At 36.4% G+C, this 23,349-nt stretch overlaps 1 protein-coding gene across 12 annotated transcripts in view; it reads right to left on the reverse strand.

Annotated features, from left to right (window-relative positions):
• Positions 1-3,035: 3,035 nt before the first annotated feature.
• C1H18orf63 (chromosome 1 C18orf63 homolog) overlaps positions 3,036-23,349 on the reverse strand; it is a 33,136-nt gene continuing 12,822 nt past the window's right edge. For 7 of the 12 annotated variants that reach the window (XM_072819922.1, XM_072819871.1, XM_072819888.1 and 4 more), the window contains 8 exons: positions 22,520-22,615; positions 17,710-17,819; positions 16,781-16,877; positions 16,583-16,668; positions 14,999-15,182; positions 5,863-6,879; positions 5,594-5,683; positions 3,036-4,523 (listed from right to left, as the gene is read on the reverse strand). In XM_072819922.1, the coding sequence (XP_072676023.1) occupies positions 5,627-5,683; positions 5,863-6,879; positions 14,999-15,182; positions 16,583-16,668; positions 16,781-16,877; positions 17,710-17,819; positions 22,520-22,615 (1,647 nt within the window). In that variant the 3' untranslated portion in view covers positions 3,036-4,523; positions 5,594-5,626. The remainder of the gene's footprint in view (positions 4,524-5,593; positions 5,684-5,862; positions 6,880-14,998; positions 15,183-16,582; positions 16,669-16,780; positions 16,878-17,709; positions 17,820-22,519; positions 22,616-23,349) is intronic. The other 5 variants (XM_072819881.1, XM_072819862.1, XM_072819903.1 and 2 more) reach the window with 2 other exon arrangements.

Here is a 23,349-nt window from a genome sequence, read left to right on the forward strand (position 1 = left end):
CTAATGCCACTAACTCGGTTCATGTTGGACTGAATCAGCCATCTTCCCATTGTATTTTCCCCGCCATGCCTCCATTTTCTGTATTTTTAAAAGGTGACATTCTTCTTATAGTGGCTCAAGATTGAAAATTCAGCTTCACCTCTGACCCTACCTCACCCAACATGTGCTATCGATAGCCAGCTTCCTTGGTGGCCACTTGTACATCTGTCAGCAATCTTATTTTTTATTCTCTGCTGCCTGGATTAGGATTCTGGAACAGACCCTGGATGGTTTCATTCCCAGGCCTCAAACTCCTTTACCACCGTGACCTGGTTTGCAGTCATTCTGGTCCCCATACAAAGCACATGCTAACCATACCAGTATTCATGGTTTCTAAACATGCATACCTCTTCATGCTTTTTCTCATTTCCTTTTGGAATGCCCTTCCTCATTCCTCTTATGTCCCAAATGTCTGGCGTAACTATTCTTTATCTCTCAAGGTCCCTGGGTACTCAATGCCAATAAGTAAAAGAAACAGAAAATGTGTCCAGAGATACAAGATTATAGAGGCTGTGGGAGAATATAGTCTCAGAAAGGGGATAATCAAAGATAATATTGTTAAGGGTAATTAAAAAGGATTCAGAGAACTCCAGTGATGACACTTCTTGAAAGAGATTTCTACACTCAAGATTTCCAATTCTCCTCTCCCTTCAACCCAGTCAGGTTTTTGCCTACATGGAGTTTTCATCGACGGCCTCCACATTGCGAAATGACAACGGTCCATCCCCAGTCCTCCTCCAAATCTGAAGCCTGCTCCTTTTCATCTCAAGTGAGATGTAATCAAGCCAAACATTATGGAGTCATCCTAAGCACCTCTCTTTCTCTCAATCCCTAGCCCAGCCACTCATCTCCTCTGTAGTTGCAATGGTGGTACATCACTTTCATCTTTGCTGGATGACTGCAACAGCCTCTGGGCTGGTCTCCGTTTCTTCTCTCACACCCTCCTCTAGCCTCAGTCTGCGCTGAACGTAGCAGTCAGAATAAGCCTGTTGAAACCCCAGGTCAGACCATGCCAGTCCTCTGATCCCAAACCCATCTCACTCAGAGTAAATGAGTAACTGTCTTTGCCATGGCTGACAGGCCCAGTATCATTAGTCTTATCTTCTGGACTCCCTTCTCTGGCTCTTTTTACACTAGCCACTCTGGGTTCCCTGATATCTCTTGAACATACATAGCCTGTTCCTTATGCCTAGAGAGCTCATCTCCTTCTGTCTTTGCTCAAGGAAGCCTACTGTAACTGTCTCCCTTACTTTTCTATTTTTTTTATATACTTGTCACTTGCTGATACATTACATATTTGTCATGTTTATTGTCTCTCAGTGTTTGCTGATATATCCCAAGGTCATTGTTCACTGATATATCCCAAGAATCTACAATACTGCTTGCCACAGAGTAGATACTAAATAAATATCTGTTAAATGAAATGATGAAGGAACTTTTGAGAATAGAAGTTCTGTGAAGTGATAATGATCTAACTAGTTTACATGGGTCCAGAAGCAAATGCATGTAAAGAAACAGAACCATAGGGGATCCCTGGGTGGCTCAGCTGTTTAGCGCCTGCCTTTGGCCCAGGGCACGATCCTGGAGTCCCGGGATCGAGTCCCACGTCGGGCTCCCAGCATGAGCCTGTGTCTCTGCCTCTCTCTCTCTCTATGTCTATCATAAATAAATAAATAACTCTTAAAAAAAAAAGAAACAGAACCATAAATGTAAAATAGTTTGGAATTTATCCAAGCCTTTCCATTCCTATATGTAGTCACTCCAAAACATGAAAAATACATCTATCTGAATACTTTTATTTTCTTATTTAAAATAAAATGCTATATAGGATACAACATGGACCTTTTAAGCATCAATAAATAATGGCCCTGACATCTTTAAACAATTATAAATACTGACCATTCTTAAGTTATCAGTGAACACCAATATATTGTTAGTTCCAGCATAACATTAGATGATGTGAAATTTGACAGAGTGCAAAAACTGGTTAGTGAACTGCTTAGTAATTGACAAACCTATATATTTTTTTACCTATTTGCTACGGTAAGCAACAAATACAAAGAAAATAATATAATGTATAATTTTAGTAATATATAAAAAATAAAAGCAGAAAAATTCAAATATAGTAAGCAAAAAAACACTGAAATTTGAAATATAAATAGTACATGAAAAGCATTTTTACATTTCTATGAAGATGACTCATAGCATTAATTTTGGCATATTGCCATGTCTTTTAAAGTTCTGCATAAAAGCAAACAAAATTATTTATGGTTTAAAACTGTAATGATTCAAAAACTAGCATACAACTGGAATGTGAAGAATGAGTTGAGGGCAGGGTAAGGGTGGTGTCCACAATGCATATAAATCACCAAAAATTTAAACAAGATAGCATAATTTAGTTTTCCCTAATTAGATTTGAAATTATCCTGGCTTTCAAATAATAATCTTTAAAATGAGCCAAAATCTTCATTAATTTCTTCAGTGAGTTTGAGCCCAGCAATTTAGTCTGTAACTTCTCTGAACATGAAATAGTAAATAATCAATTCGCTTGTGTATCTCTATAGTAAATCATATATATATCATACATACATATATATGTACATACATACCATGCATACACATATATCATATATATTTTGGTTTAATTAGAATATTGTAAGATGAAAAACAAACCTACTTTACACCAGAAAATAGACTGATCCTCAATACGCAGGCTTTGCCATGTAGATTAACATTGATCTAAATGAAATACTATCCTAAAAATTAGTTTTAGACACTAATGGAGTGGAGGAGGAGCTAGCAAGATTATTTAAAGAGTTGGAAGATACTACACACTAAGCAGTGGATTTATCTTTTTAATTATTTTGCTTAGTCTTTTAACTAAAGCATGATGACTGGACAGTAGCAGGAAGGTGGCTAGGAATGTATGGAACAAAAGGAAAGACTGGTTTCAAGAAGTACATGCTGTGGACAACTGAGTGACCAAAAATATATCCTTATTCATAGTAATTTCTTTAACAAATATTGTCATCACCACCTCACAAACACAATGACATACCATTTGTTTTTTTACTGCAGTCTACTAGTTATCATAGTAGTTTTAGAATGAGCAAGGCACATTCAAAATGGGCTTTAAACTAGTTGTGTTTGCCTATGAAAATTATAAAATAATATTTTAAAATAGAAATACTCTGGAAAAACAAATGCTTCCAATAAAAGACATACAGGTAAATTGATTAACCACATGCAATTTCAAGAGCAAGAACTATATTTACAGTTTTGAAGCAGAGTTTGTATTCACTTTTGCCTTTAATTGCAATGACTCAGTGAGGTAGCAAAAACAGTTAATCACATTAAAAAATCAAAGTTAAACTTACACTCAGCTCTCTGCTGGGGTTTTAAAAATTTAATGAAGAATTATTTCAGTAGAATATTAATGAGGATTTTTAATCTTTTAAATATCTTACAAGAATTATATCACATTTTGCAAATTAAACATCTAAAATGTTTGAAAGCCAGAATAATACTAATTAGGTGAGAATCTTTGTTTCTTTTTATAAGTTCAGTAATTTATTTGCAATATAGACCAAAACGTCATTGTTAGAATTTGCTTCATTGTACATACACAACCCCTACATCTTTGCCAGGAACCCAGAATAAGCTGGCTAGAGATTAGACTACACAGCCAATGGCAGTTTTGTCATTTCAGTAGCACAGTGCTTGGTCCACTGCCTGGCACAGAGCACATACGTATGGCAGAAGAAATAAATCTTCATGCCAGTATTTTGGTTGTATGATTGAAGGCTTTGGCTGGCTACTTTGTGAAATAGGTTTAATGTTTATCGAGGGATTCCTGTCAGTTTGCATGTTAGACTAAAGTAAAATTTAATGAGTTAGTAAAGATACTGTAGACATGCCAAAAATGGAATGTACAGACATACATTTTTTTTTCTTTAAATTATGTTATCTCTTGCCTGGTAGAGAGCTATACTCAAGTGTTTATAGATGACCAATCTGATACTTAATTTGCTTTAAAATAGTACAGTAAAAAAGTGGATCTGTGAGAAATAGGTGAAATAGAGTGATGAAATATTAGTAATTGTTGAAGTTGAGTATTAGTAATTGAATTGTTGATACTTAGAGGTTCTTTACACTATTATCTGTACTTTGTAAAGCTTGAAATCTTCAATAATAAAAATAAGTTCAAATAAATCTCCATAAAAATAGAGATATTTTTGAAAATAAAGGTATTTTCAACTAACAATACTGTATACAATATTGTCACCACAGCGAAGAGTTGGATCTAAAATGTGAATCGGTAGGGACAGTTAATATAGTAGACCCACCAGCTATGGAATAAATACTATGCACCCATGACAACAACAATTTTCAAGTGTTAAAGGAGGTTCCACAGCAGTGTGTGGGGCCTGATTCCATGTTCACAAGAGCGTGCAAATGTCCATCCATGTTCAGAGTGATTATCTCTGCAAAGAAGAATTACAGGTGTTGTTTTTTTTTCTCTTGAAACTATTTTGTATTACTCAAATTTTTACAGGGGTATTTATTAACTTCATACTTGGCAGAAGTTATTTTCTATAATGATGTCCTGTAATTTTTCTCATTATGTTATTCTTTCTAGGAGTCTTAAATTCAAAGTGGGAAAGTGCTATACTTCTAAAAAATTATGAAATCTGAAATAGATTTTTTAAAATGAAAATGAAAAAAATTAAGGCATTCTAGCACACACATTTTTCCTCAACCACTTACTGAGTGCATTAAAATTAAGATGTCAAAAACTACATGAAACACAATATGATTGAAAAAATAGGAACAGAATTAAGCACCTTTTAGTTAAGTGAAATCAGGCTGAAATTCTACTACAGAAAGAAACAGCATTTATAAGAGAAAAGAAAATATTTTCTAGTTTGTTCACAGGGAATTCAAATTGAAAATATTCCAGTAATTCTAACACAAAAAAAATATTTGTGGATATTTTCGTAATAGGTTTGTTCTTAGAATAAAACAGATGGCAGAATGGAATAAAATGCGATTTCCAGATGCATGGTTTGTAAATTCAATGCCTTGGACTCAGCACTATCAGCTAAATCTCAAGTTTCACTTTTGCCAGACTGCAATAATGTGGAGTAAATTTTAACTTAATGATTAATCTATGAAACATCACTTAAGGTTAATTATCTTGGGTAAAAGTCCCAAAGGTACATGTAGAATCTCACAGTTTTAGATGGTCTGCTACTGCTATGCCGTCTTTTAGTCTGCAAAGACCACAGAGCAGTGTGGGAGACAGCCAGTAGTGGGACTCTCTTCACCTCATCCCTCTGTGGGGGCCTTTACTATATGCAACGGATTCTGTGTACAATCCTTATCCAAGGGCTGCACTATTCCCAGTATTTCCTATTTCCTTGCTGATTATAAGGCTTCAGGGAATTTAAAAGGAGCTATTTCTTACCAAGAGGTTGGGGGATTCCTAAAAATGGCAATTCCAATATGGATGATGTTAACAAAAAAATAAATCAAAATATATCACCTAAGTTACCTGGTGGATATTTCCTTCTTTCATATCCATGTTCTAAGCTTTAGGGATGATGAGAGATTTCTGAGCTTTTGATTTGTCCACATCATGTATCTGTAATCAGATTGAAGAATCACTTTGTTAAAATTAACTGTATATACTTGCAGCTGTGTTATGGTAGTCATTCTGTTTTTGATTATATTTCTAGATGATCTGGGGCAAATCATTTATATCTTTATTTAGGGGCTTTAAAGGCCTACCATATGATAAATACCCCAGATTTTTTTTTTTACCTTGTTCCTAGAAAAACTGGACTGTCCATAATGGATGGTATTGGAATGAGATCTCTTTGAAGTTTTTGAAGATTCCTGACACAATTTTCTTTTAGACCTGTGGGATGTTTTGCTTATTATCAATTTGTGGTCATTTACACCAACTTTTATAGTTTCATTTATTGATTGCCACTGTAGTACTTGGGCATCTTCTGTTTCTGTATCTGATTCAAAAATGTGTGGTTGTTTTATTTTCACTGACTCATGGCCTTTCCCTAAAATTTGTGTTATATGTTTGCTTGTTAAATGTTCTTTTCCATTCACTTGGAAGTCAACAGCACTGTTTATTACGCCTATCCTGTTCTTTGACATCTGAAATAGTAAACTATTAGACAGGTGTTTACTTTCATTTAAACTCATAGTTGATGATTCTCCATTAGAAGGGGGATGTTTTATATTTTCACAGGACCCAGTGTTTTTTTCTTGTAGAAGTCTAGAAATCTTCTGATTTAAATTTCTGGTATTCATCTGAATGTTATGATTAGATCTTTTTTTAATAGCTGGATCTAAATTCAGTTTGTCATTTTGCATCACGCTAGCTTTAAGTGAAAAAAATTTAGATTCTGTAACAAGCTGTTTTCTTTTTAGATTGCCAGGTTCTAAGATATTTTTGTTCATCTGTAATGATTGATTTTTGAAAAATGGTATAAATTTAGGGACAATATTATTCTGGGAGGTGAAATTTGTGCCTTGAACTTGAATCTTTCCTCTGTTGGGCTTTGGTACTTCCATATGTACTTGGGGTGCCTTGTCAGGTAGGGCTTTCTTTCTGTTCTGAACAGCTTCTTGCTGGAGCTGCAGAGTTGAGGGCACCCAAGGCTTCTTCAGATGGCTGCCTGAAAGCTCCACCTTGTGGTCCACAGCTACTGAACACCATCGAAGATGCTCAGCCAGAGCAGGTCTTGTGGAAGGGGCCTGAGTCAGAGAGGAACTGAACATTTGTTTAGTGGTCACATTAAATGCCTTGGTTTTGTTTTCCTGAAAAGATAGAGATTAGAAAATTTTTTAAATGTAAAAAACGTTCTTAACGGAACAGAAATAACATACAAAATTTCAAAGTAAGAACATAAACACTATAATACATAAAACAGGAAAGAAAAACAAAAAACCAATGAGTCTTCTTGAGGAAACATGAATGCTTCTAATGGTTTGCATCCTTTTTAAGATACCAACCTTTCAAGATATTTTAAAATGAAGATATATTCTATATAAATCAACTATTAAAACTACAATTAGCTACCTACTGTCCTCCAAACAGGTCCATGCTGCTCTCGCTCAGAAAAGTCTTTCCCTCTTCTTTACATTCTTTCCCTTTCAACTTCTTAAGGATATGCTATCAGTGTTTGTCTCTTACACACACACAAAAGTAAAGGGTGGCATTCTTATCTTTCAGCATCCATGTTCCATCCCCCTATGTATATACTAGATTCTTTGAAGGTAGGAACCATGATATATTTATTCTTATATACTTCACAATTTTTAAAGATTTTACTTATTTATTTTAGAGAGAGTGTATGAGTGCATAAGCAGAGGAGGGGCAGAGGGGCAGAAGGAGGGAGAGACTCCCAAGTGACTCCTCACTGCCCAAAGTGGGGCACTATGTCATGATCCTGAGATCATGACGTAAGCTGAAACCAAGAGTTGGATGCTCAACTGACTGAGCCACCCAGGTGCCACTATATTTCACATTCTTAAATCATTCACACAGTTACTATGAAATACTTGTTCCAAGAAACTAAATGAATGGAAGAGGTGGTTGCATCTATACCAGGCCTTTAATAAGAATAAGTAGGATATTGACTATAGGGCATTGGCTGGCTGTGTCTCCATCATTTTGTATTCTCACTGCTTAAAAGATTGTGGGTAACTGGTAAGCAATTCAACAAGAATCTGCCAGACTGACTTGTCAGACAGCTCGAAGAGAGCCAAGCATTTACAGTCTTTTTTTTTAATGTGATAATATAGATAAAACATAAAATTACCATTTTAATATTTTTTCAATATACAGTTCAGTGGCATTAAGTACATTCTTCATTGTACTCCTGCTGTATAACCATCACCACTATCATTTCCACAACATTTTCTTCATTTCAAAGATAAACTCTGTAGTTCTCAACAATTCTGGTTTTCTCTATTTCTCTAGAAACTCTATCCTACTCTCTAGGGTCTATGAACTTTCCCCCTCTAGGTATCCTGTGTAAGTGGAAGAATACAATATCTGTCTTTTTGTGTATGGCTTATTTCACTCAGCATGTTTTCAAGGCTCATCCACGTTGTAGTAGGGGTCAGAATTTCCTTTCTTTCTATGACTGAATAATATTTCATTGTATAGAAATCCCACATTTTGTTGATCCATTCACCTGTCAATGGGAAGTGTTTATAGTTTTTAAAAATACATATCTGTCGAGTCCCAGAACCTGGAAAAAAGTGACATGTGACAATAATCTGAAACATGAGATAGGGAGTTCTTTTCTCATCTTCCGGCATCAAACACAGAGTCACAACTTGAAACAAAATTTTAAAAAATGCTAGGAATAATGTGCAAACCAGAACAAATCGTTTTCCTTTCTCTACTGCTGGTGGCCTAGTTGTTGAGTGGAGTTAAGAGAAGAGTAGTAGAGAGTTTTGGGGGATAAGAGTTGTAAATAAGCAAAGAAAAAGTGAGTGATCCAGTTATTAAGCAGAATAACTAAAATTTGGTGGTTCTAAACAATAATTAGGTCTCCTGTCTCATGATTCTGGGAGCTGACTTGGCTTAATTCAGAGTCTCTCAGGGATTTGCAGTGAGAGGGACTCTGGGATGGTTGTCACTTCCTCACTCATATGATGCTAGATGCTAGCTGTAAACTGGACTTCAGGCAACCCCATCATGTGGTCTGGGATCCCAGAGCAAGTGTCCTGAGGGAGACAGCTTCCACTTGACCTAGCCTTGGAAGTCATGCAGCATCACCTCTGTCACAGTCCTGCCCAGACACAGGAGGGAACACAGTCTACCCACCCCCAACCTCGTAATAGCATAAGTGTTGCCACTGATCATAAGGGCATGTGGATAGACAATCTTGTGACCATCTTGAAAAATGGAGTACGCATCAGAAAGCATGCTGTGTCTAGCCAGAACCCATGTCATCTCTTATCACCCTCAAGCCTCCAATGTCACAGTATGGTTGGCCTACTAAAGGGCTGAAGCTACACAAAAACCTGATACAGGCTTTAGGAAGGCTTAAAGAGGACATATGGCAGGAGATGAAGGAACCATGACCTAATGCCTACTCCACACCAACTAAAAAGGTGCCACAGCATATCCCTGTGGGTCTGAGTTATCACACAGGCTTAACACAGACCTTCCAAGTGTAAATAGTCTTGCTTCACTTTTACATTTCCAATCACATGCCACCCTAAGCCAGAACTATGTAGAGAAAGGAATTCAGAAAAATGTACTTCTATCATACTTAAGTTGACATAATTCAAAGTCACCATAGAGAACAATATTCCTTCTCCCACACCGGCTATTCTCTGGGGAAGTGGGAAGACTCCAAGAAAAATCTTGGATGAGGATTGAGTTGATGCTGAAAATAGATGAGCAGGGCTCACCTCTTGTCTGTAGATTTCTTAAGTTGGAGGTTTATTCATGTTAGTCGAGCAAGGAGACACCTTTCTTTACTTCCCCATAATTTTCAGAGGGAGGGCACAGAAGACCCAGCCAGGTTTCATGACCCTGAGTAAAGGGCAGAGAGGCTGACTAATGAGTAACAGCTGGCTTATAACCCCCCAGAGATTTGCTAGCCTGAATGAAAAAAACATGTATCAAAAAGTTTATCTTAGTTTATCTTAGTTTGATAGGGCTACTGTAACAAGCACTGTAACTGAGGGGCTTAAGCAACAGAAATGTATTGCCTCAAAGTTCTGGAGGCTAAAAGTCTGAAATCAAGGTGGTGTTAGGGTTGGGGCCATGAAGAAAGTATCTGTTTCAAGCCTCTCCTCTTGGCTTGTAGTTAGATGGTCATTTTCATATTCACATGATGGTCTCCCTGCACATGTATCTGTCCCCAAATTTCTCCTTTATATAACAATATCAGTCATACTGGATTAGAGGCCCACTCTATTCCAGTATAACCTGATCTTAATTATAAATGCAATGATCCTGTTTCAAACAAAGTCAAATCCTGACATACTGGGAGTGAGGACTTCAATACATGAATATGGGGCAAGGAGGACACAATTCAATCCATAACAGGGCTTGACAGGGCTTGACATGTACTTCTGAAGACAATAAAGAGGTGATGCGGTTGTTCTTCTGAAGACTCTCTGAATAAGGTAGCTAGAAGAAAACCTTATAAATAATCTTCACCAAGATACCACATGAACAGAGACCACCAACATTAGACCAATCCAGGTCAAGAAACAAATGCCTCCCTCTCCCCTGCATTACTCAGCTGTGAATCTCTGATGGATATTGGTGGACTGGAGAGCAACATTCATTCTACCCTCTCTGTCTAGTGTTACTTTCTAAACTGGTGTCTGGAAAATAAAATGGACATTTTCTCCTTTGCAGTTAGGGTTCAGGATGCATTTTAGAATCAAGGAATCAGAAACACTCATTCATTATTTGGAAGGAAGAAGTAAGTGAAAGCTGCACTTCTGCAGTTCCTGCTAAAAAGTTCAATTATGAATGCCTCTGGTTTTTCAGTTGCAGAGTTAGCAGAAGCCAAGTATCAAGCTCACCATCTCTATAGGTGACCAGAAACAGCTTAGGGTACTCATTCTCCTGGACCATATTAGGCAAATACACCAAATGCCCTCACCCTACACTGCCTTTTCCTGTACATATACGCTATCATGGGGAGAACAATTCATTAATTTGAATGAAATTCCACCTCAAAGAGATGTTTTATTAGAAGGGACTAGGTCATCTCAATATATTTAGAGAGATTTTTTTTCCATTTCATGAGAAAAGCATTCAAGAATTAAGCCATTTTTGACCCCTGCATTTTATAAACTGTAGTAACTTTTAAATATACCTACTACTTGAAATTCCAGAAGAAAAACTCATTCTAGGTAGATTCATATGAGAACAGAATTACTTGCATTCTGACATAAAACTTACATAGAATGTGTCTAAATATGTTTATGTTCACACAGTTTCATCACCATCTGTTTCAGAAACATACATTGGATGAAAATAACTTCCAAAAGCCTGTTTTGCCCCCATAGCCTGTTGATGTATTATTTACTCATTCTTTCAATTTCTAAAATATAGTAGATAGCCCAAAGGGTGAAACTTCCAAGTTTATATTCAAAATTTATAAAAAGACTACAGAAAGAACAGCAGGTGAGATCATAAATAATTCATAGAACTTGAAATACTTAAATGGTCAACAAACCAAAGCTTTATGAAGTCATAACTCAACAAATATCTCATATTTTACTACATTATTACCATTATTCTGCCAGGTGTCACTGACAAATGTGGCTAAGTTAACTTTTAATTTCTAGGCCTTCACAAACAACTTACATAACTTGGAGTACATTAACATAAATTGTGGAGGAAAAGCAAGAGCCTTAACTGATACTTAGATATGAATGAATGTCATTTAATGGAGTCCTAGAATTAAGGTAATGATTAAAAGAAACTTGAGGATTGACCAAAATGACTGATCAAATGTGTTTTACCTATTAAAATCTGGTTCTGTGTATTATGGCACCTGAATGTTTCTTGATTAAAGTTGAACCAGAATTCAGTTAAGCTTAGATCTAACCACAGGTTTGTAGGAAATAGAAGGTTTAGAATATGTTAACTTCAAACGACATAAAGCCACAGTCAGATATAGAATATGGGACATTCTCTAGGGCAAATGGTCCAGTTTTTCTAGCAAATAACTAGCATAAATAAAAAGGGAAGGGGGTTTAGACTGTTATAAAAGAGACCTAAGAGGACAATCAAATAAAAATACATGGACTGGGGCAGCCCCGGTGGCGCAGCAGTTTAGCGCTGCCTTTCAGCCCGGGGGGTGTGATCCTGGAGACTTGGGATTGAGTCCCATATTGGGTTCCCTGCATGGAGCCTGCTTTTCCCTCTGCCTGTGTCTCTACCTCTCTCTCTCTCTCTCTCTCTCTCTGTCTCTATAAATAAATAAAATCTTCAAAAAAATTTTTTAAAAAAGATAAAATAATTAAAAAAAAAAGAAAATACATGGACTGTGCTTAGATTACGATTTAAACAAAGTTCCTAAATCTTTAAGATATATAGGGAATTAGAATATGAACTGGTATTAGATATTAAGAATTATTGCAAATAATGTTTTTAAAGGCTCCTGTCAGAGATGCATACTAAAGTCTTTACAGATGAAATAACATCATATCTTGGGTTTCTTTGAAAATACTCCAGTATACTCCTCACCTAAAACTATGTCAAAGAAGCACTAGATGATAGGCATATGAGAGTTTGTTATACTAATTTCTTTTATGTACCTTTGAGGATTTCTATCAATTAAAAAAATAAAAATAGTTTGGTTAAGCATTCCTAATTTTTTTAAAAGTCAGTTGAGTTTTAACAAATAGTCTGATCAATCTATTTTTCACTTTTTAAACTTAAGCTTTTTAGACTGCATGAATCTCATAGTTTACACATGGTATAGCAGTAGTAGGAACTAACATTTACTGAGAGCTCACTAAGTACAAGGGACTGTTATTATCTAATCCTAAAACAAAAAACCAAAACACCCTGTGAAGTACCGTAAAGGAAGTGGTCACATGTTACTCAGATCCCCTTCACAAAAGGGCTATTGCCTCCACCGCTGGGAGTTGGCCCCTGCAAGAACTCCCTAGTTCTAGAAACCTACCTCACCTTAGAACATGCCCGTCCCTGGGTGGCCCAAATCCAATGACAGATGAAGGAATGGGTGTAAAGGCCTGGCTATTTGGACAATGTAAAATCATTATGATGGGCTGTTTTAGCCTTAGAGCTCCTGGAAGATTGGCCAAAGCTACCTGGTACCCACTTTGCTATGGACTTCTTTTACCCCACCTTCTTCTAGCCTCACCTTCCACAGGTGTTCCAAGTTCAGTCCTCATAAACATCACCTGCACTAGACTCCAGAGTCAGCTTCCTAGAGAGCTCAATTTGTGACAAATGTTATTATTACCACTACTACCATGACCTGTTTTACAAGGACACTGAGGCACAAGAAAACCAAATAATTTGCTTAAGATTACACACATAGTAAGCTCTAGAGCTAGAGCTTTTAAACACAGATCTAAACTTTTTCCAATTTTGTGACTGAGAATCTTCCCCTGAGTTTCAGTTCTAATTCTGCAATGTATTTAATTATATGGCTTTGGTTAAATTATTTGGATGCTCTCTGCTTCAGTTTCATTTACAAAAGTGGGAAAACAATTCTTTATTCTTAGAGTCTGTTTTGAGGATTATGATGAAATCATAAAAGAAGCTGGCACACAGAGGTAATAAAACTGAATAGGATAAATTCTTATTGTTAGGAGCAATACAAAACCCAGATTTTCCAGTTAGGTATTATTTTACATTTAAGAAGCAAATTTGCACAAGTATATTGTCCAGATTCACTCTTTATAAAACAGTCATGGACTGGAAAAAATAAATATTCAATAAATATGTCCAATAAAAATGAATTATGTAATGACATATTTTCTTCTAAATTCCTCAGATTTGGACTCGGCCAATAACTACTAAAAATGTTATGTCTGGCCAAAACTTTAAGATTCATTATCATAAAGATGTCGATTGGAATTTGTCCACTCACATTTTTTTCTTTTTATTTAGAGATGTATTTATTCCAGAAAGAGCGAGTGAGTGTGTGCACGCAAGGGGGTGGGGGAGGGGAGCAAAGAGAAAGGGAGAGAGAATCTCCATCACACTCCTTGCTGAGTGCCCAGCCTGATGTGTGGCTCAATCTCACAACTCTGGAATCATGGCCTGAGCCAAAATCAAGAGTCAGATGCTTAACCCAGTGAGCCACCCAGGTGCCCCTCACATTCTTTTAGGAAATGGCCTTGCCTATTGGCTGCCATGTTTTTATACCATTTATACGAAGTGTTCTTGATTCAAGGATACCAAATCCACATGCTGGCTGGTGACAGACAAGGGGGCCTCGCCTGAAAAGATGAATGGGGCCTATCAGATACTGGCCCTGGTGAATTTTATTTGAGGATCATAGAATGACAATTAGCACAGAAGCAGAAGTTGGAAAAACTGCCATGTGCCATAGGAAGGCAATACCATGTGAAACCTGAAATCACTGGAGCAGTGGAAACTATAATAAACAGAGGACACAGTTAAGAAAAAAGATTAAGCAGACACAGAAATATTCATATAATTCACATTACATTTCAAACTGCTCAAATTGTTCAACCTTTTGCTTTTCCCTTGTATGAAAACACACAACTGTCATTTATAAGAAAAAGGCCACTGTTGAAAAATTTAAATTCCTCATATTTCTCAAAAACTTCCCTTTCAATTTTATTGTCTATTGACAAAGAAATCTTATTCTAGTAAGTGTGAATATAGGCCAACATATTTTCTTCATCAGTTTTGCTTAATTGCTGTTACTTCTTTTTTTCATAAGAATTCACTTAGCATATCATCTTACAATAAAAATGTTATTGAATGAATTCAATTTCTGTAAATGGAACTATACAAAGGCTTTTTTTTTATCAAGCACATTCAAATGAAGTTGCAGTTCAAAGTAAACTTGAATTTGTATGAGACAAATGTTTCCAAACTATTCTGTAAGATCATTTATTCATTGAAAAATGCTTTTAATGAACACCTATTTTATACTAGGTACTTGGCATAAGAAAATGAACATGATCTCTGCTCTCCAAGAGCTCATGATAAATTAGATCACTAAACAACTATGACTACAATGCCATGTTAAATACAAAAAAGGTAACAAATAGCAGTGACAAATGGTCAAGTACAATAACAAATAGCATTAGGGAAACACTGAACCGACAGAAAAGAATTCTAGTACAATGGGTTAGATAGCCCCTCACAGAAAGCAAAAGATCCAAGACAGGTGCATACTAGGTCTTAGAATGCTCAGAAGGACATGAAATCTCTTACCTGTACATGAGGTTTCATTAGTTCTTGTGTGTAGTAGCATGCCTTAGTTGTCATCTTTATGGGAAAGCCACATATCTGAGGCAATTTAGATTTTAAGTCTGAAAGGAAACTTTTCAACACACCTTCCAAATCTACTCTTGGAAAGAACTGAATGGGCTGACTTCTGATGCAGCTGAGAGGGTATCTGAACACTGTTAAAGAATAGTAGAACATTTTTTTGTACTAAAGAGATGCAATTTTTAAAAAAGATTTATTTATTTATTTTACAGAAAGAGAGAGAGCACATGAACCAGAGGATCAGAGGGAGGAAGAATCTCAAGCAGACTCTGCTGAGTGCAGAGCCTGACACAGGGCTTGATCTCATGACACAGATCTGAACCGAAACCAGGAGTCGGACACTTAACCGACTACTCTACCCAGGAGCCCCAAGAGATAGCAATGTCTATGGAATTAAAAAAGTATTACAATATTAACTGTTAAAAAGACACACATAACTAAATCCTATTTCATATATTGCTTATTTCATATTTTCCAAAGCTAAAAGTATGTTTTATCACAGGGTCTTAATTCATTCTATTTTAACACTCAGTATCAATACTGCTCATTGTGTTGTTATTACAGATCTTTCTATATAGACTGGCAGACTAAGATATTATGAAAATGATTTATAAGAAAGATACTATGACCTTAAGAGGTTACAAAAATAAGTGTTTATAGAAAACAATAAAGAGGTTGCATCTCCAAAAGCTGTAAAAATTCAGTACAAAGAAACAACACACAGTGTATTCAAGCTCCAAAAGCAATTCTTTGAGAAGAGCAGTTGCTTCTTTCTGATGAAAAATACTCTTGACGACTTGGAATAATAATGTCTTTGCCTCTAACGAAAGGGAGTATTTAATCCCTGTCAACATCAATTTTATATTAAGTTTTGGGTTAGGAAGTGTAAAATGCAGAAAGAGAACATTATGGCTCTTCTTCCAATTTGAAACTCCAGCAGGTCATAATACAGAGACTGGAATGTGAAATAAATACTGATTACAATTGAAGAGTTTCACCTGAATACTTTAAATTATTATTAAATTATTTAAAATAATGTTAAGACAGATATTTTCTTAAAGCATTGGGGAGCATTAAGTGCAAGTCAGATCCTCTAAATTTTGCCTGTAAAATTAAATAATCTTCCAAAGAGAAAAATCTTTGTTAAAGACTAATTCTTTTAATTTTATCCTTTCAATAATATCCAAAATACCACTGGAGGGAGCCCTTGGCTAAGGAGAATCATAGGACTATTTTACTGTCTACTAGAAATCCTGTAAACATTTTTCTATCTAAAGTTCCTTTTGTTACCTAAATTGTTGCAATAGAACTTAAAATAAAAAATATCATCAAGTTCTTTCTCAAATAAAAATAGAAAAATTCTAAGGAAAACAAAAAATATTCAGGCGCGGAGGGGGGGAGTAGAAGGGAACAGTTTCATTCAGACATAGATAAGGTTGAAAATGATGACAACACTAGAGCCAGGAGTAAGGATGGATCATGAAGCTGGCAGGGGGCTTCTGTTATAAGTAGTGTGTAAAAGGATACGTGAAGATTCTTTCTCCTATCATTTTGAAGTAGATGCTGCAGTAAATTTTAGTATTTCCACAATCTTCTGGAAGTTTATAGCCATACTAAAAATTAGGAACAAAGATGAAGTTCTTTTGAGAGAAAGCTAAACTAAGATTAAATTATATGAAGCAAAATTAAATAGTTCCTACCATAATACACATTTCTATTTCTTACCAAGTCATCCCAGTGCATCCGGAAATCTTCATATGAGTGAAAAGGACAGTCAGGGGGTGTGGTGTGAAGAATACTTATTATTTGTCCCCTTTTCATACTAAGAAAAATAGGAGTTGATAAAGTATTATGAGCCAGTGTTTGGATATAATTTAACTATGTAATTTAATTTAAAAAATACTCAAAAAGATTTAGCAGCCTTCTTTACATAATAAACTAATCATTTGCTACTAGTTCCAAGTACACCATTGTATTAAATCAGAACCAGAATTGTTAGAAAAAACTAAATTGAATTAATGTAAACAATGTGCCAGTTATAAACAACAACAACAACAAAAAACGTTTATTAAGTGTTGCCACACAGAAGTATGCCTGGTAACTGTCAGATTTTAGGGAAAAGTCTGTTAAGTATTAAATGAATCAGAGTCAAATCTATGTTCCCTATCTACCTCTTCCCTGCTTTGATGATTAAATTATTATGTATATTCTGTTAGTTAATTAAAGTTCTTTTTCCTAAGCAGGTTAAAATTTCAGCCCAATAGTCCTATTTATATTAATAACAAGCCATTTTCCCCTAAAGACAGTGCAAACTTAAAACAGCTCCTATCAAATGATAAAGAATCATTAATTATATGTAGCGTTTATAAGGTTTTACTGATATTACTATAATAGTTGTAATTTCATAATTAGATATCTGGAAATTTTAGTTTTGTAAAAACTATATTTAATGAAAATATAAGGGTATAATAAAATTGTTTTAGTAATTTAATACAGGAAATTGATGGCTTCTGTATGACCTTTAAGTTACAAATCACGTTCAAAAATTCAGTTTCAAAAATTCCTTTATACTTTTGTACACACTGATGCTGAAGCAAAATGAGAGAACTACTATATCTTGGACCTACCTCAGATGCTACAAACTGAAATCTCACCTTGGCAAAACGTAGCACCAGTTGTTTAAAATTGAATGTCCTTCAATGACAGCATTGTTGTTAGTATCAAAATCCTTTATAATACTCTGGGAAATACCAAATTCTCTTAGCTTTAAATAGAAATAAGATTTAATGCATAACTCCTCAAAAGAATTTGTCAAACAAGAAGAAACACATACACAATTACAGAGTAATTTTAAAGGCTTGGTTTAAGTTGGAGGTGCATAATACTTTACATAATGTATTTGATGTTTCAGCTCTTCCTACTTCTCTCTATACAACATATCAAGTATTTCATGCCTTCTCTCATTTTCCAACCCCAAACCTCTATCTTCTACTTATTTCAACTGGCTTTCAATTTTTTAATTATGTTAATTTATAGGAAGTTGAATTCCTTCTAAAGCAAGGTATTTACATTTTGTAAGAATAGTATCTTAATTTTTTTTTAAAAAACTAGAGAATGAGTTAGGGAGTTGTCCCTCTAGTTTGTCTTCGGGAATGATTGCAGAGAGCTGATACTCTCATGTATCCCTTTTTCTATCTTCTGGAATGCTTTTCCTCTGGTCCTCAGGTGACCTATCCACAGGGTATTTAAGCTGATAGTTTACCAATCCTTTTCTACTTACAGTTTCCTCACTCTGTGGGGCATTTTAATACAGAGTCAAAGATAAGGAGGACAAGTCAAAGATAAGTCCTAAGAGGACACTGTTAGGATGAGAAAGAATGGTTCATAAATCCTCATCCTCCTTTTAACCTATCATCATACAGCTTTTGGAAAATAATATTCTAACTTCATTCTCTACTGCTTTTCAATAAATTCCAGCTAAGCTGGCCAATTTTTCTTTTTACTGCCTAGACAAATCATTAGCATTTTATTTTATTTTTTTAAAGATTTTATTTATTTATTCATGAAAGACGCACAGAGAGAGAGGCAGAGATACAGGCAGAGGGAGAAGCAGGCTCCATGCAGGGATCCTGACGTGGGACTCGATCCAGGGTATCCAGGATCAGGTCCTGGGCTGAAGGTGGTGTTAAACCGCTGAGCCACCCGGGCTGCCCAGCATTTTAATAATATACTTGCCCTTACTCTGATATATCTGAATTCTACCAGTAAGAAAGAGCCTTATAGGCCTAGAGCTAGAACCATCTCCTCTACATTCAGTGACAGATCTTTCTCTGAAATCTTACAGCATTTATTAAGACTAATGGAAATGAGGCAGCACAGCAGAAAAACATAAATGCAAAAATATAAAGATAAGAACTGCTGGTTATGTTGTGAGGTAAGAGAACAAAGACAGTAAGAATGAATAAGGATTCATATTGTCCTGTACACTGGAGGATAAATCTTGCCCTGTGACATACTGTGCTTAAAAGCTAAATGGTCTAATCTGTGACCTAAGAAAAGGATGCTCAGTGCTGGGATGGCTATGAATGTCAGGAAAGACTGACTGCAGGTGAATAAATATATTATTTGAGAGAAAACAACCAAAGATTGAATTCAGAGAGGGTAGGTTTTATGTCCAACTGTTCAAAAGTTTATGAGTTCTCTTATACACCCACTTACATAGCTTTAGTTTATATCCTTCTGGCTATTTTCAACACTATTCAGAGACTAAAGCAAATTGCTGCAGAGATCTCCATGGTACCAGCCCTTAAAGTCTATATCAGCTTTTCTCAACCTGGGTATTTCTGAAGACTGGCTATTCAAGTGTTCACGATACGCCTCCAAGAGACAGTTAACCTCTTACATTTATTTAATAAATACTTAAAATGTGTCCTTTTCTGAATAGACCTGCACTAACAGGGTACTCAGGAAATATCACTTCTTCCTTATAATGCCAAGCTAAAGGAATTTGGATTTTATTTGCTCCAGGCAATGTTGAGATACTAGAGAACAAAAATAAGACAAAACCTAGACTCTCAAAGAGATGACAAAACTTAATAGGAACAGAAACATGTATGAAACTAATTTTTACAAGAGTCAGAACATGAAAATTGCCGAATCAAAAATTTAGGTAAAGTGAGATTTAGAGGAGCTGATATCAATTATAATTTAGGGAATCAACTACAGAACACTCCTGAAAGAAATTGAGGAAGACACAAAGAGATGGAAAAATATTCCATTGGATTGGAAGAATTAATATTGTGAAAATGTCAATGCTACCCAGGGCAATTTACGCATTTAATGCAATTCCTATCAAAATACCAAAATATCAAAATGGACTTTTCTTCAGAGAGTTGGAACAAATTATCTTAAGATTTGTGTGGAATCAGAAAAGACCCCGAATAGCCAGGGGAATATTAAAAAAGAAAACCATAGCTGGGGGCATCACGATGCCAGATTTCGGGTTGTACTACAAAGCTGTGGTCATCAAGACAGTATGGTACTGGCACAAAAATAGATACATAGATCAATGGAACAGAATAGAGAATCCAGAAGTGGACCCTCAACTTTATGGTCAACTAATATTGAACAAAGCAGGAAAGACTATCCACTAGAAAAAAGACAGTCTCTTCAATAAATGGTGCTGGGAAAATTGGTCATCCACATGCAGAAGAATGAAACTAGACCACTCTCTTGCACCATACACAAAGATAAACTCAAAATGGATGAAAGATCTAAATGTGATACAAGATTCCATCAAAATCCTAGAGAAGAACACAGGCAACACCCTTTTTGAACTCGGCCACAGTAACTTCTTGCAAGATACCTCCACGAAGGCAAAAGAAACAAAAGCAAAAATGAACTATTGGGACTTCATCAAGATAAGAAGCTTTTGCACAGCAAAGGATACAGTCAACAAAACTAAAAGACAACCTACAGAATGGGAGAAGATATTTGCAAATGACCTATCAGATAAAGGGCTAGTTTCCAAGATCTATAAAGAACTTATTAAACTCAACACCAAAGAAACAAACAATCCAATCATGAAATGGGCAAAAGACATGAAGAGAAATCTCACAGAGGAAGACATAGACATGGCCAACAAGCACATGAGAAAATGCTCACTTGCCATCAGGGAAATACAAATCAAAACCACAATGAGATACCACCTCACACCAGTGAGAATGGGGAAAATTAACAAGGCAGGAAACCACAAATGTTGGAGAGGATGCGGAGAAAGGGGAACCCTCTTACACTGTTGGTGGGAATGTGAACTGGTGCAGCCACTCTGGAAAACTGTGTGGAGGTTCCTCAAAGAGTTAAAAATAGATCTGCCCTACGACCCAGAAATTGCACTGCTGGGGATTTACCCCAAAGATACAGATGCAGTGAAACGCCGGGACACCTGCACCCCGATGTTTCTAGCAGCAATGTCCACAATAGCCAAACTGTGGAAGGAGCCTTGGTGTCCATCGAAAGATAAATGGATAAAGAAGATGTGGTCTATGTGTACAATGGAATATTACTCAGCCATCAGAAACGACAAATACCCACCATTTGCTTCGACATGGATGGAACTGGAGGGTATTATGCTGAGTGAAATAAGTCAATCGGAGAAGTACAAACATTATACAGTCTCACTCATTTGGGGGAATATAAAAAATACTGAAAGGGACTAAAGGGGAAAGGAGAAAAAATGAGTGGGAAAGATCTGAGAGGGAGACAGAACATGAGAGACTCGGGGATCCCTGGGTGGCGCAGTGGTTTAGCGCCTGCCTTTGGCCCAGGGCGCGATCCTGGAGACCCGGGATCGAATCCCACGTTGGGCTCCCGATGCATGGAGCCTGCTTCTCCCTCTGCCTATGTCTCTGCCTCTCTCTCTCTCTCTGTGTGTGACTATCATAAATAAATAAAATTAAACAAAACAAAACAAAACAAAACATGAGAGACTCCTAACTCTGGGAAACGAACAAGGGGTGGTGGAAAGGGCGTGGGGGGGGGGTGGGGGTGACTGGATGACGGGCACTGAGGGGGGCACTTGATAGGATGAGCACTGGGTGTTATGCTATATGTTGGCAAGTTGAACTCCAATAAAAAATAAAAAAACATAAAATAAATGAACAGAAAAAGTGTGTATTGAGCATATAATGTTGAGCAGAAGAGAGGGGTGCATCTTCCCCATTTCTGATGTTCGCTTCCATGCTGAGAAAGTTCTAATACATATTCCTGATGTCTCTCTGCCCTTCCATTCATTCCTCCCTAGGCAGATCAGGTGACTTATCTGGTTGGTAAAACTGGGACAGTTCCTTTCCCTTCCTCTTGGGAACTGGTCTGTTGGCACGAAGTAGTACACTGAATTGTCATACTGGGAATCGTGCCTGAACTCTTAAGAGAGCCTGGGGGTTTATTACTCCCACAGGTAGGCAGGGAATCTACCTAATTCTAGGGTTCAGATAGGCCACATTCTCTAATAACTTTTTTTCTAACAATGAACAGGATGACCATTTATCTATTAAAATAATAAAATGGGAGACTAAACTTGAACATTCCTTAGGCAGACAAAACCAGCCAAGCCACATAAATAAAACCTAATCTAGCTCATTCTGTAACACAAATGAAATTTAACTTCAATTACTTCTTGTAAATGCGTCTAAAAATCATAAAACTTATATTGTTTTCCAAAATGGAGTAAGATAATCGCTTTTAACTAATCCCCTGTCATTTGGAAAACCCCATTACTATAACCAATCATTATAAAGATAAAATAGCTCCCACGTATTCATTACATAAGCTGTCCTGCAACAACACCCTTCTGAGTTTCATAACACTGTTGGTTTGAAGACTCTTGGTTCACAGACTATTCTTCTATGTACAATAAACTCCAAAAATACAATTTTAATTGATCTGATTTTATTTTTAACATACCCTCCAGTTTATGTATGTTGGGCCAGTATCCCAGTAGGTTAGTTTCCCTTTCATTCTCAGAAGTATCCATTTGGGATCATAAATTATGTTCTCATCCTAGTAATAAAGATGGTATTCTCATCTCTATAGGCCTTATTCTTTGTCAGTCTCTGATTCAAAACTATATACATAAAACACAAGTATCATCTGTAGAAAATTCAAAGGGCAGTAAGACATGATGTTAGTCCTTAAGAAGCTTATTATAAATTTGGCATATAAAAATGAGTATAGGGATCCCTGGGTGGCGCAGCGGTTTAGCGCCTGCCTTTGGCCCAGGGCGCGATCCTGGAGACCCGGGATCGAATCCCACGTTGGGCTCCCGGTGCATGGAGCCTGCTTCTCTCTCTGCCTCTCTCTCTCTCTCTCTCTCTCTCTCTGTGACTATCGTAAGTAAATAAAAAAAAAATTAAAAATGAGTATAATTCTGTATGTACAAATAAGTGAGCACGATGTAGAACAGAATGAAAGTTTAAAAGAGGCTAGGAGGTCACACTGGCCCCAAGCCTTGCAAAGGTTCCTCATCAGTACAAGACAGTCATGTCATCCTGCCCATTCCATTTACTGTTATGCAGGTCAGTTTCCCTACTGGCTCACACAATTCTTGAGGGCCAGAAAGTAGATCCCATTTATTTTTAACTTGCCTATTGCCTCAACACAGTAGAAATCAAAAAACTAAGGAGAAATCAAAAAGTTAAGGAGAAGTATGAATGGAGTTAGCATTGGATCTGGCCCTTAAAGGATAGGCAGGATGTATAGCTAATGGGAGGATCACTTTAGGCAAAGGAGGAATC

The sequence above is a fragment of the Canis lupus genome, chromosome 1 (assembly GCF_048164855.1).
Source record: "Canis lupus baileyi chromosome 1, mCanLup2.hap1, whole genome shotgun sequence".
In the NCBI taxonomy this organism is placed as follows: Eukaryota; Metazoa; Chordata; class Mammalia; order Carnivora; family Canidae; genus Canis; species Canis lupus.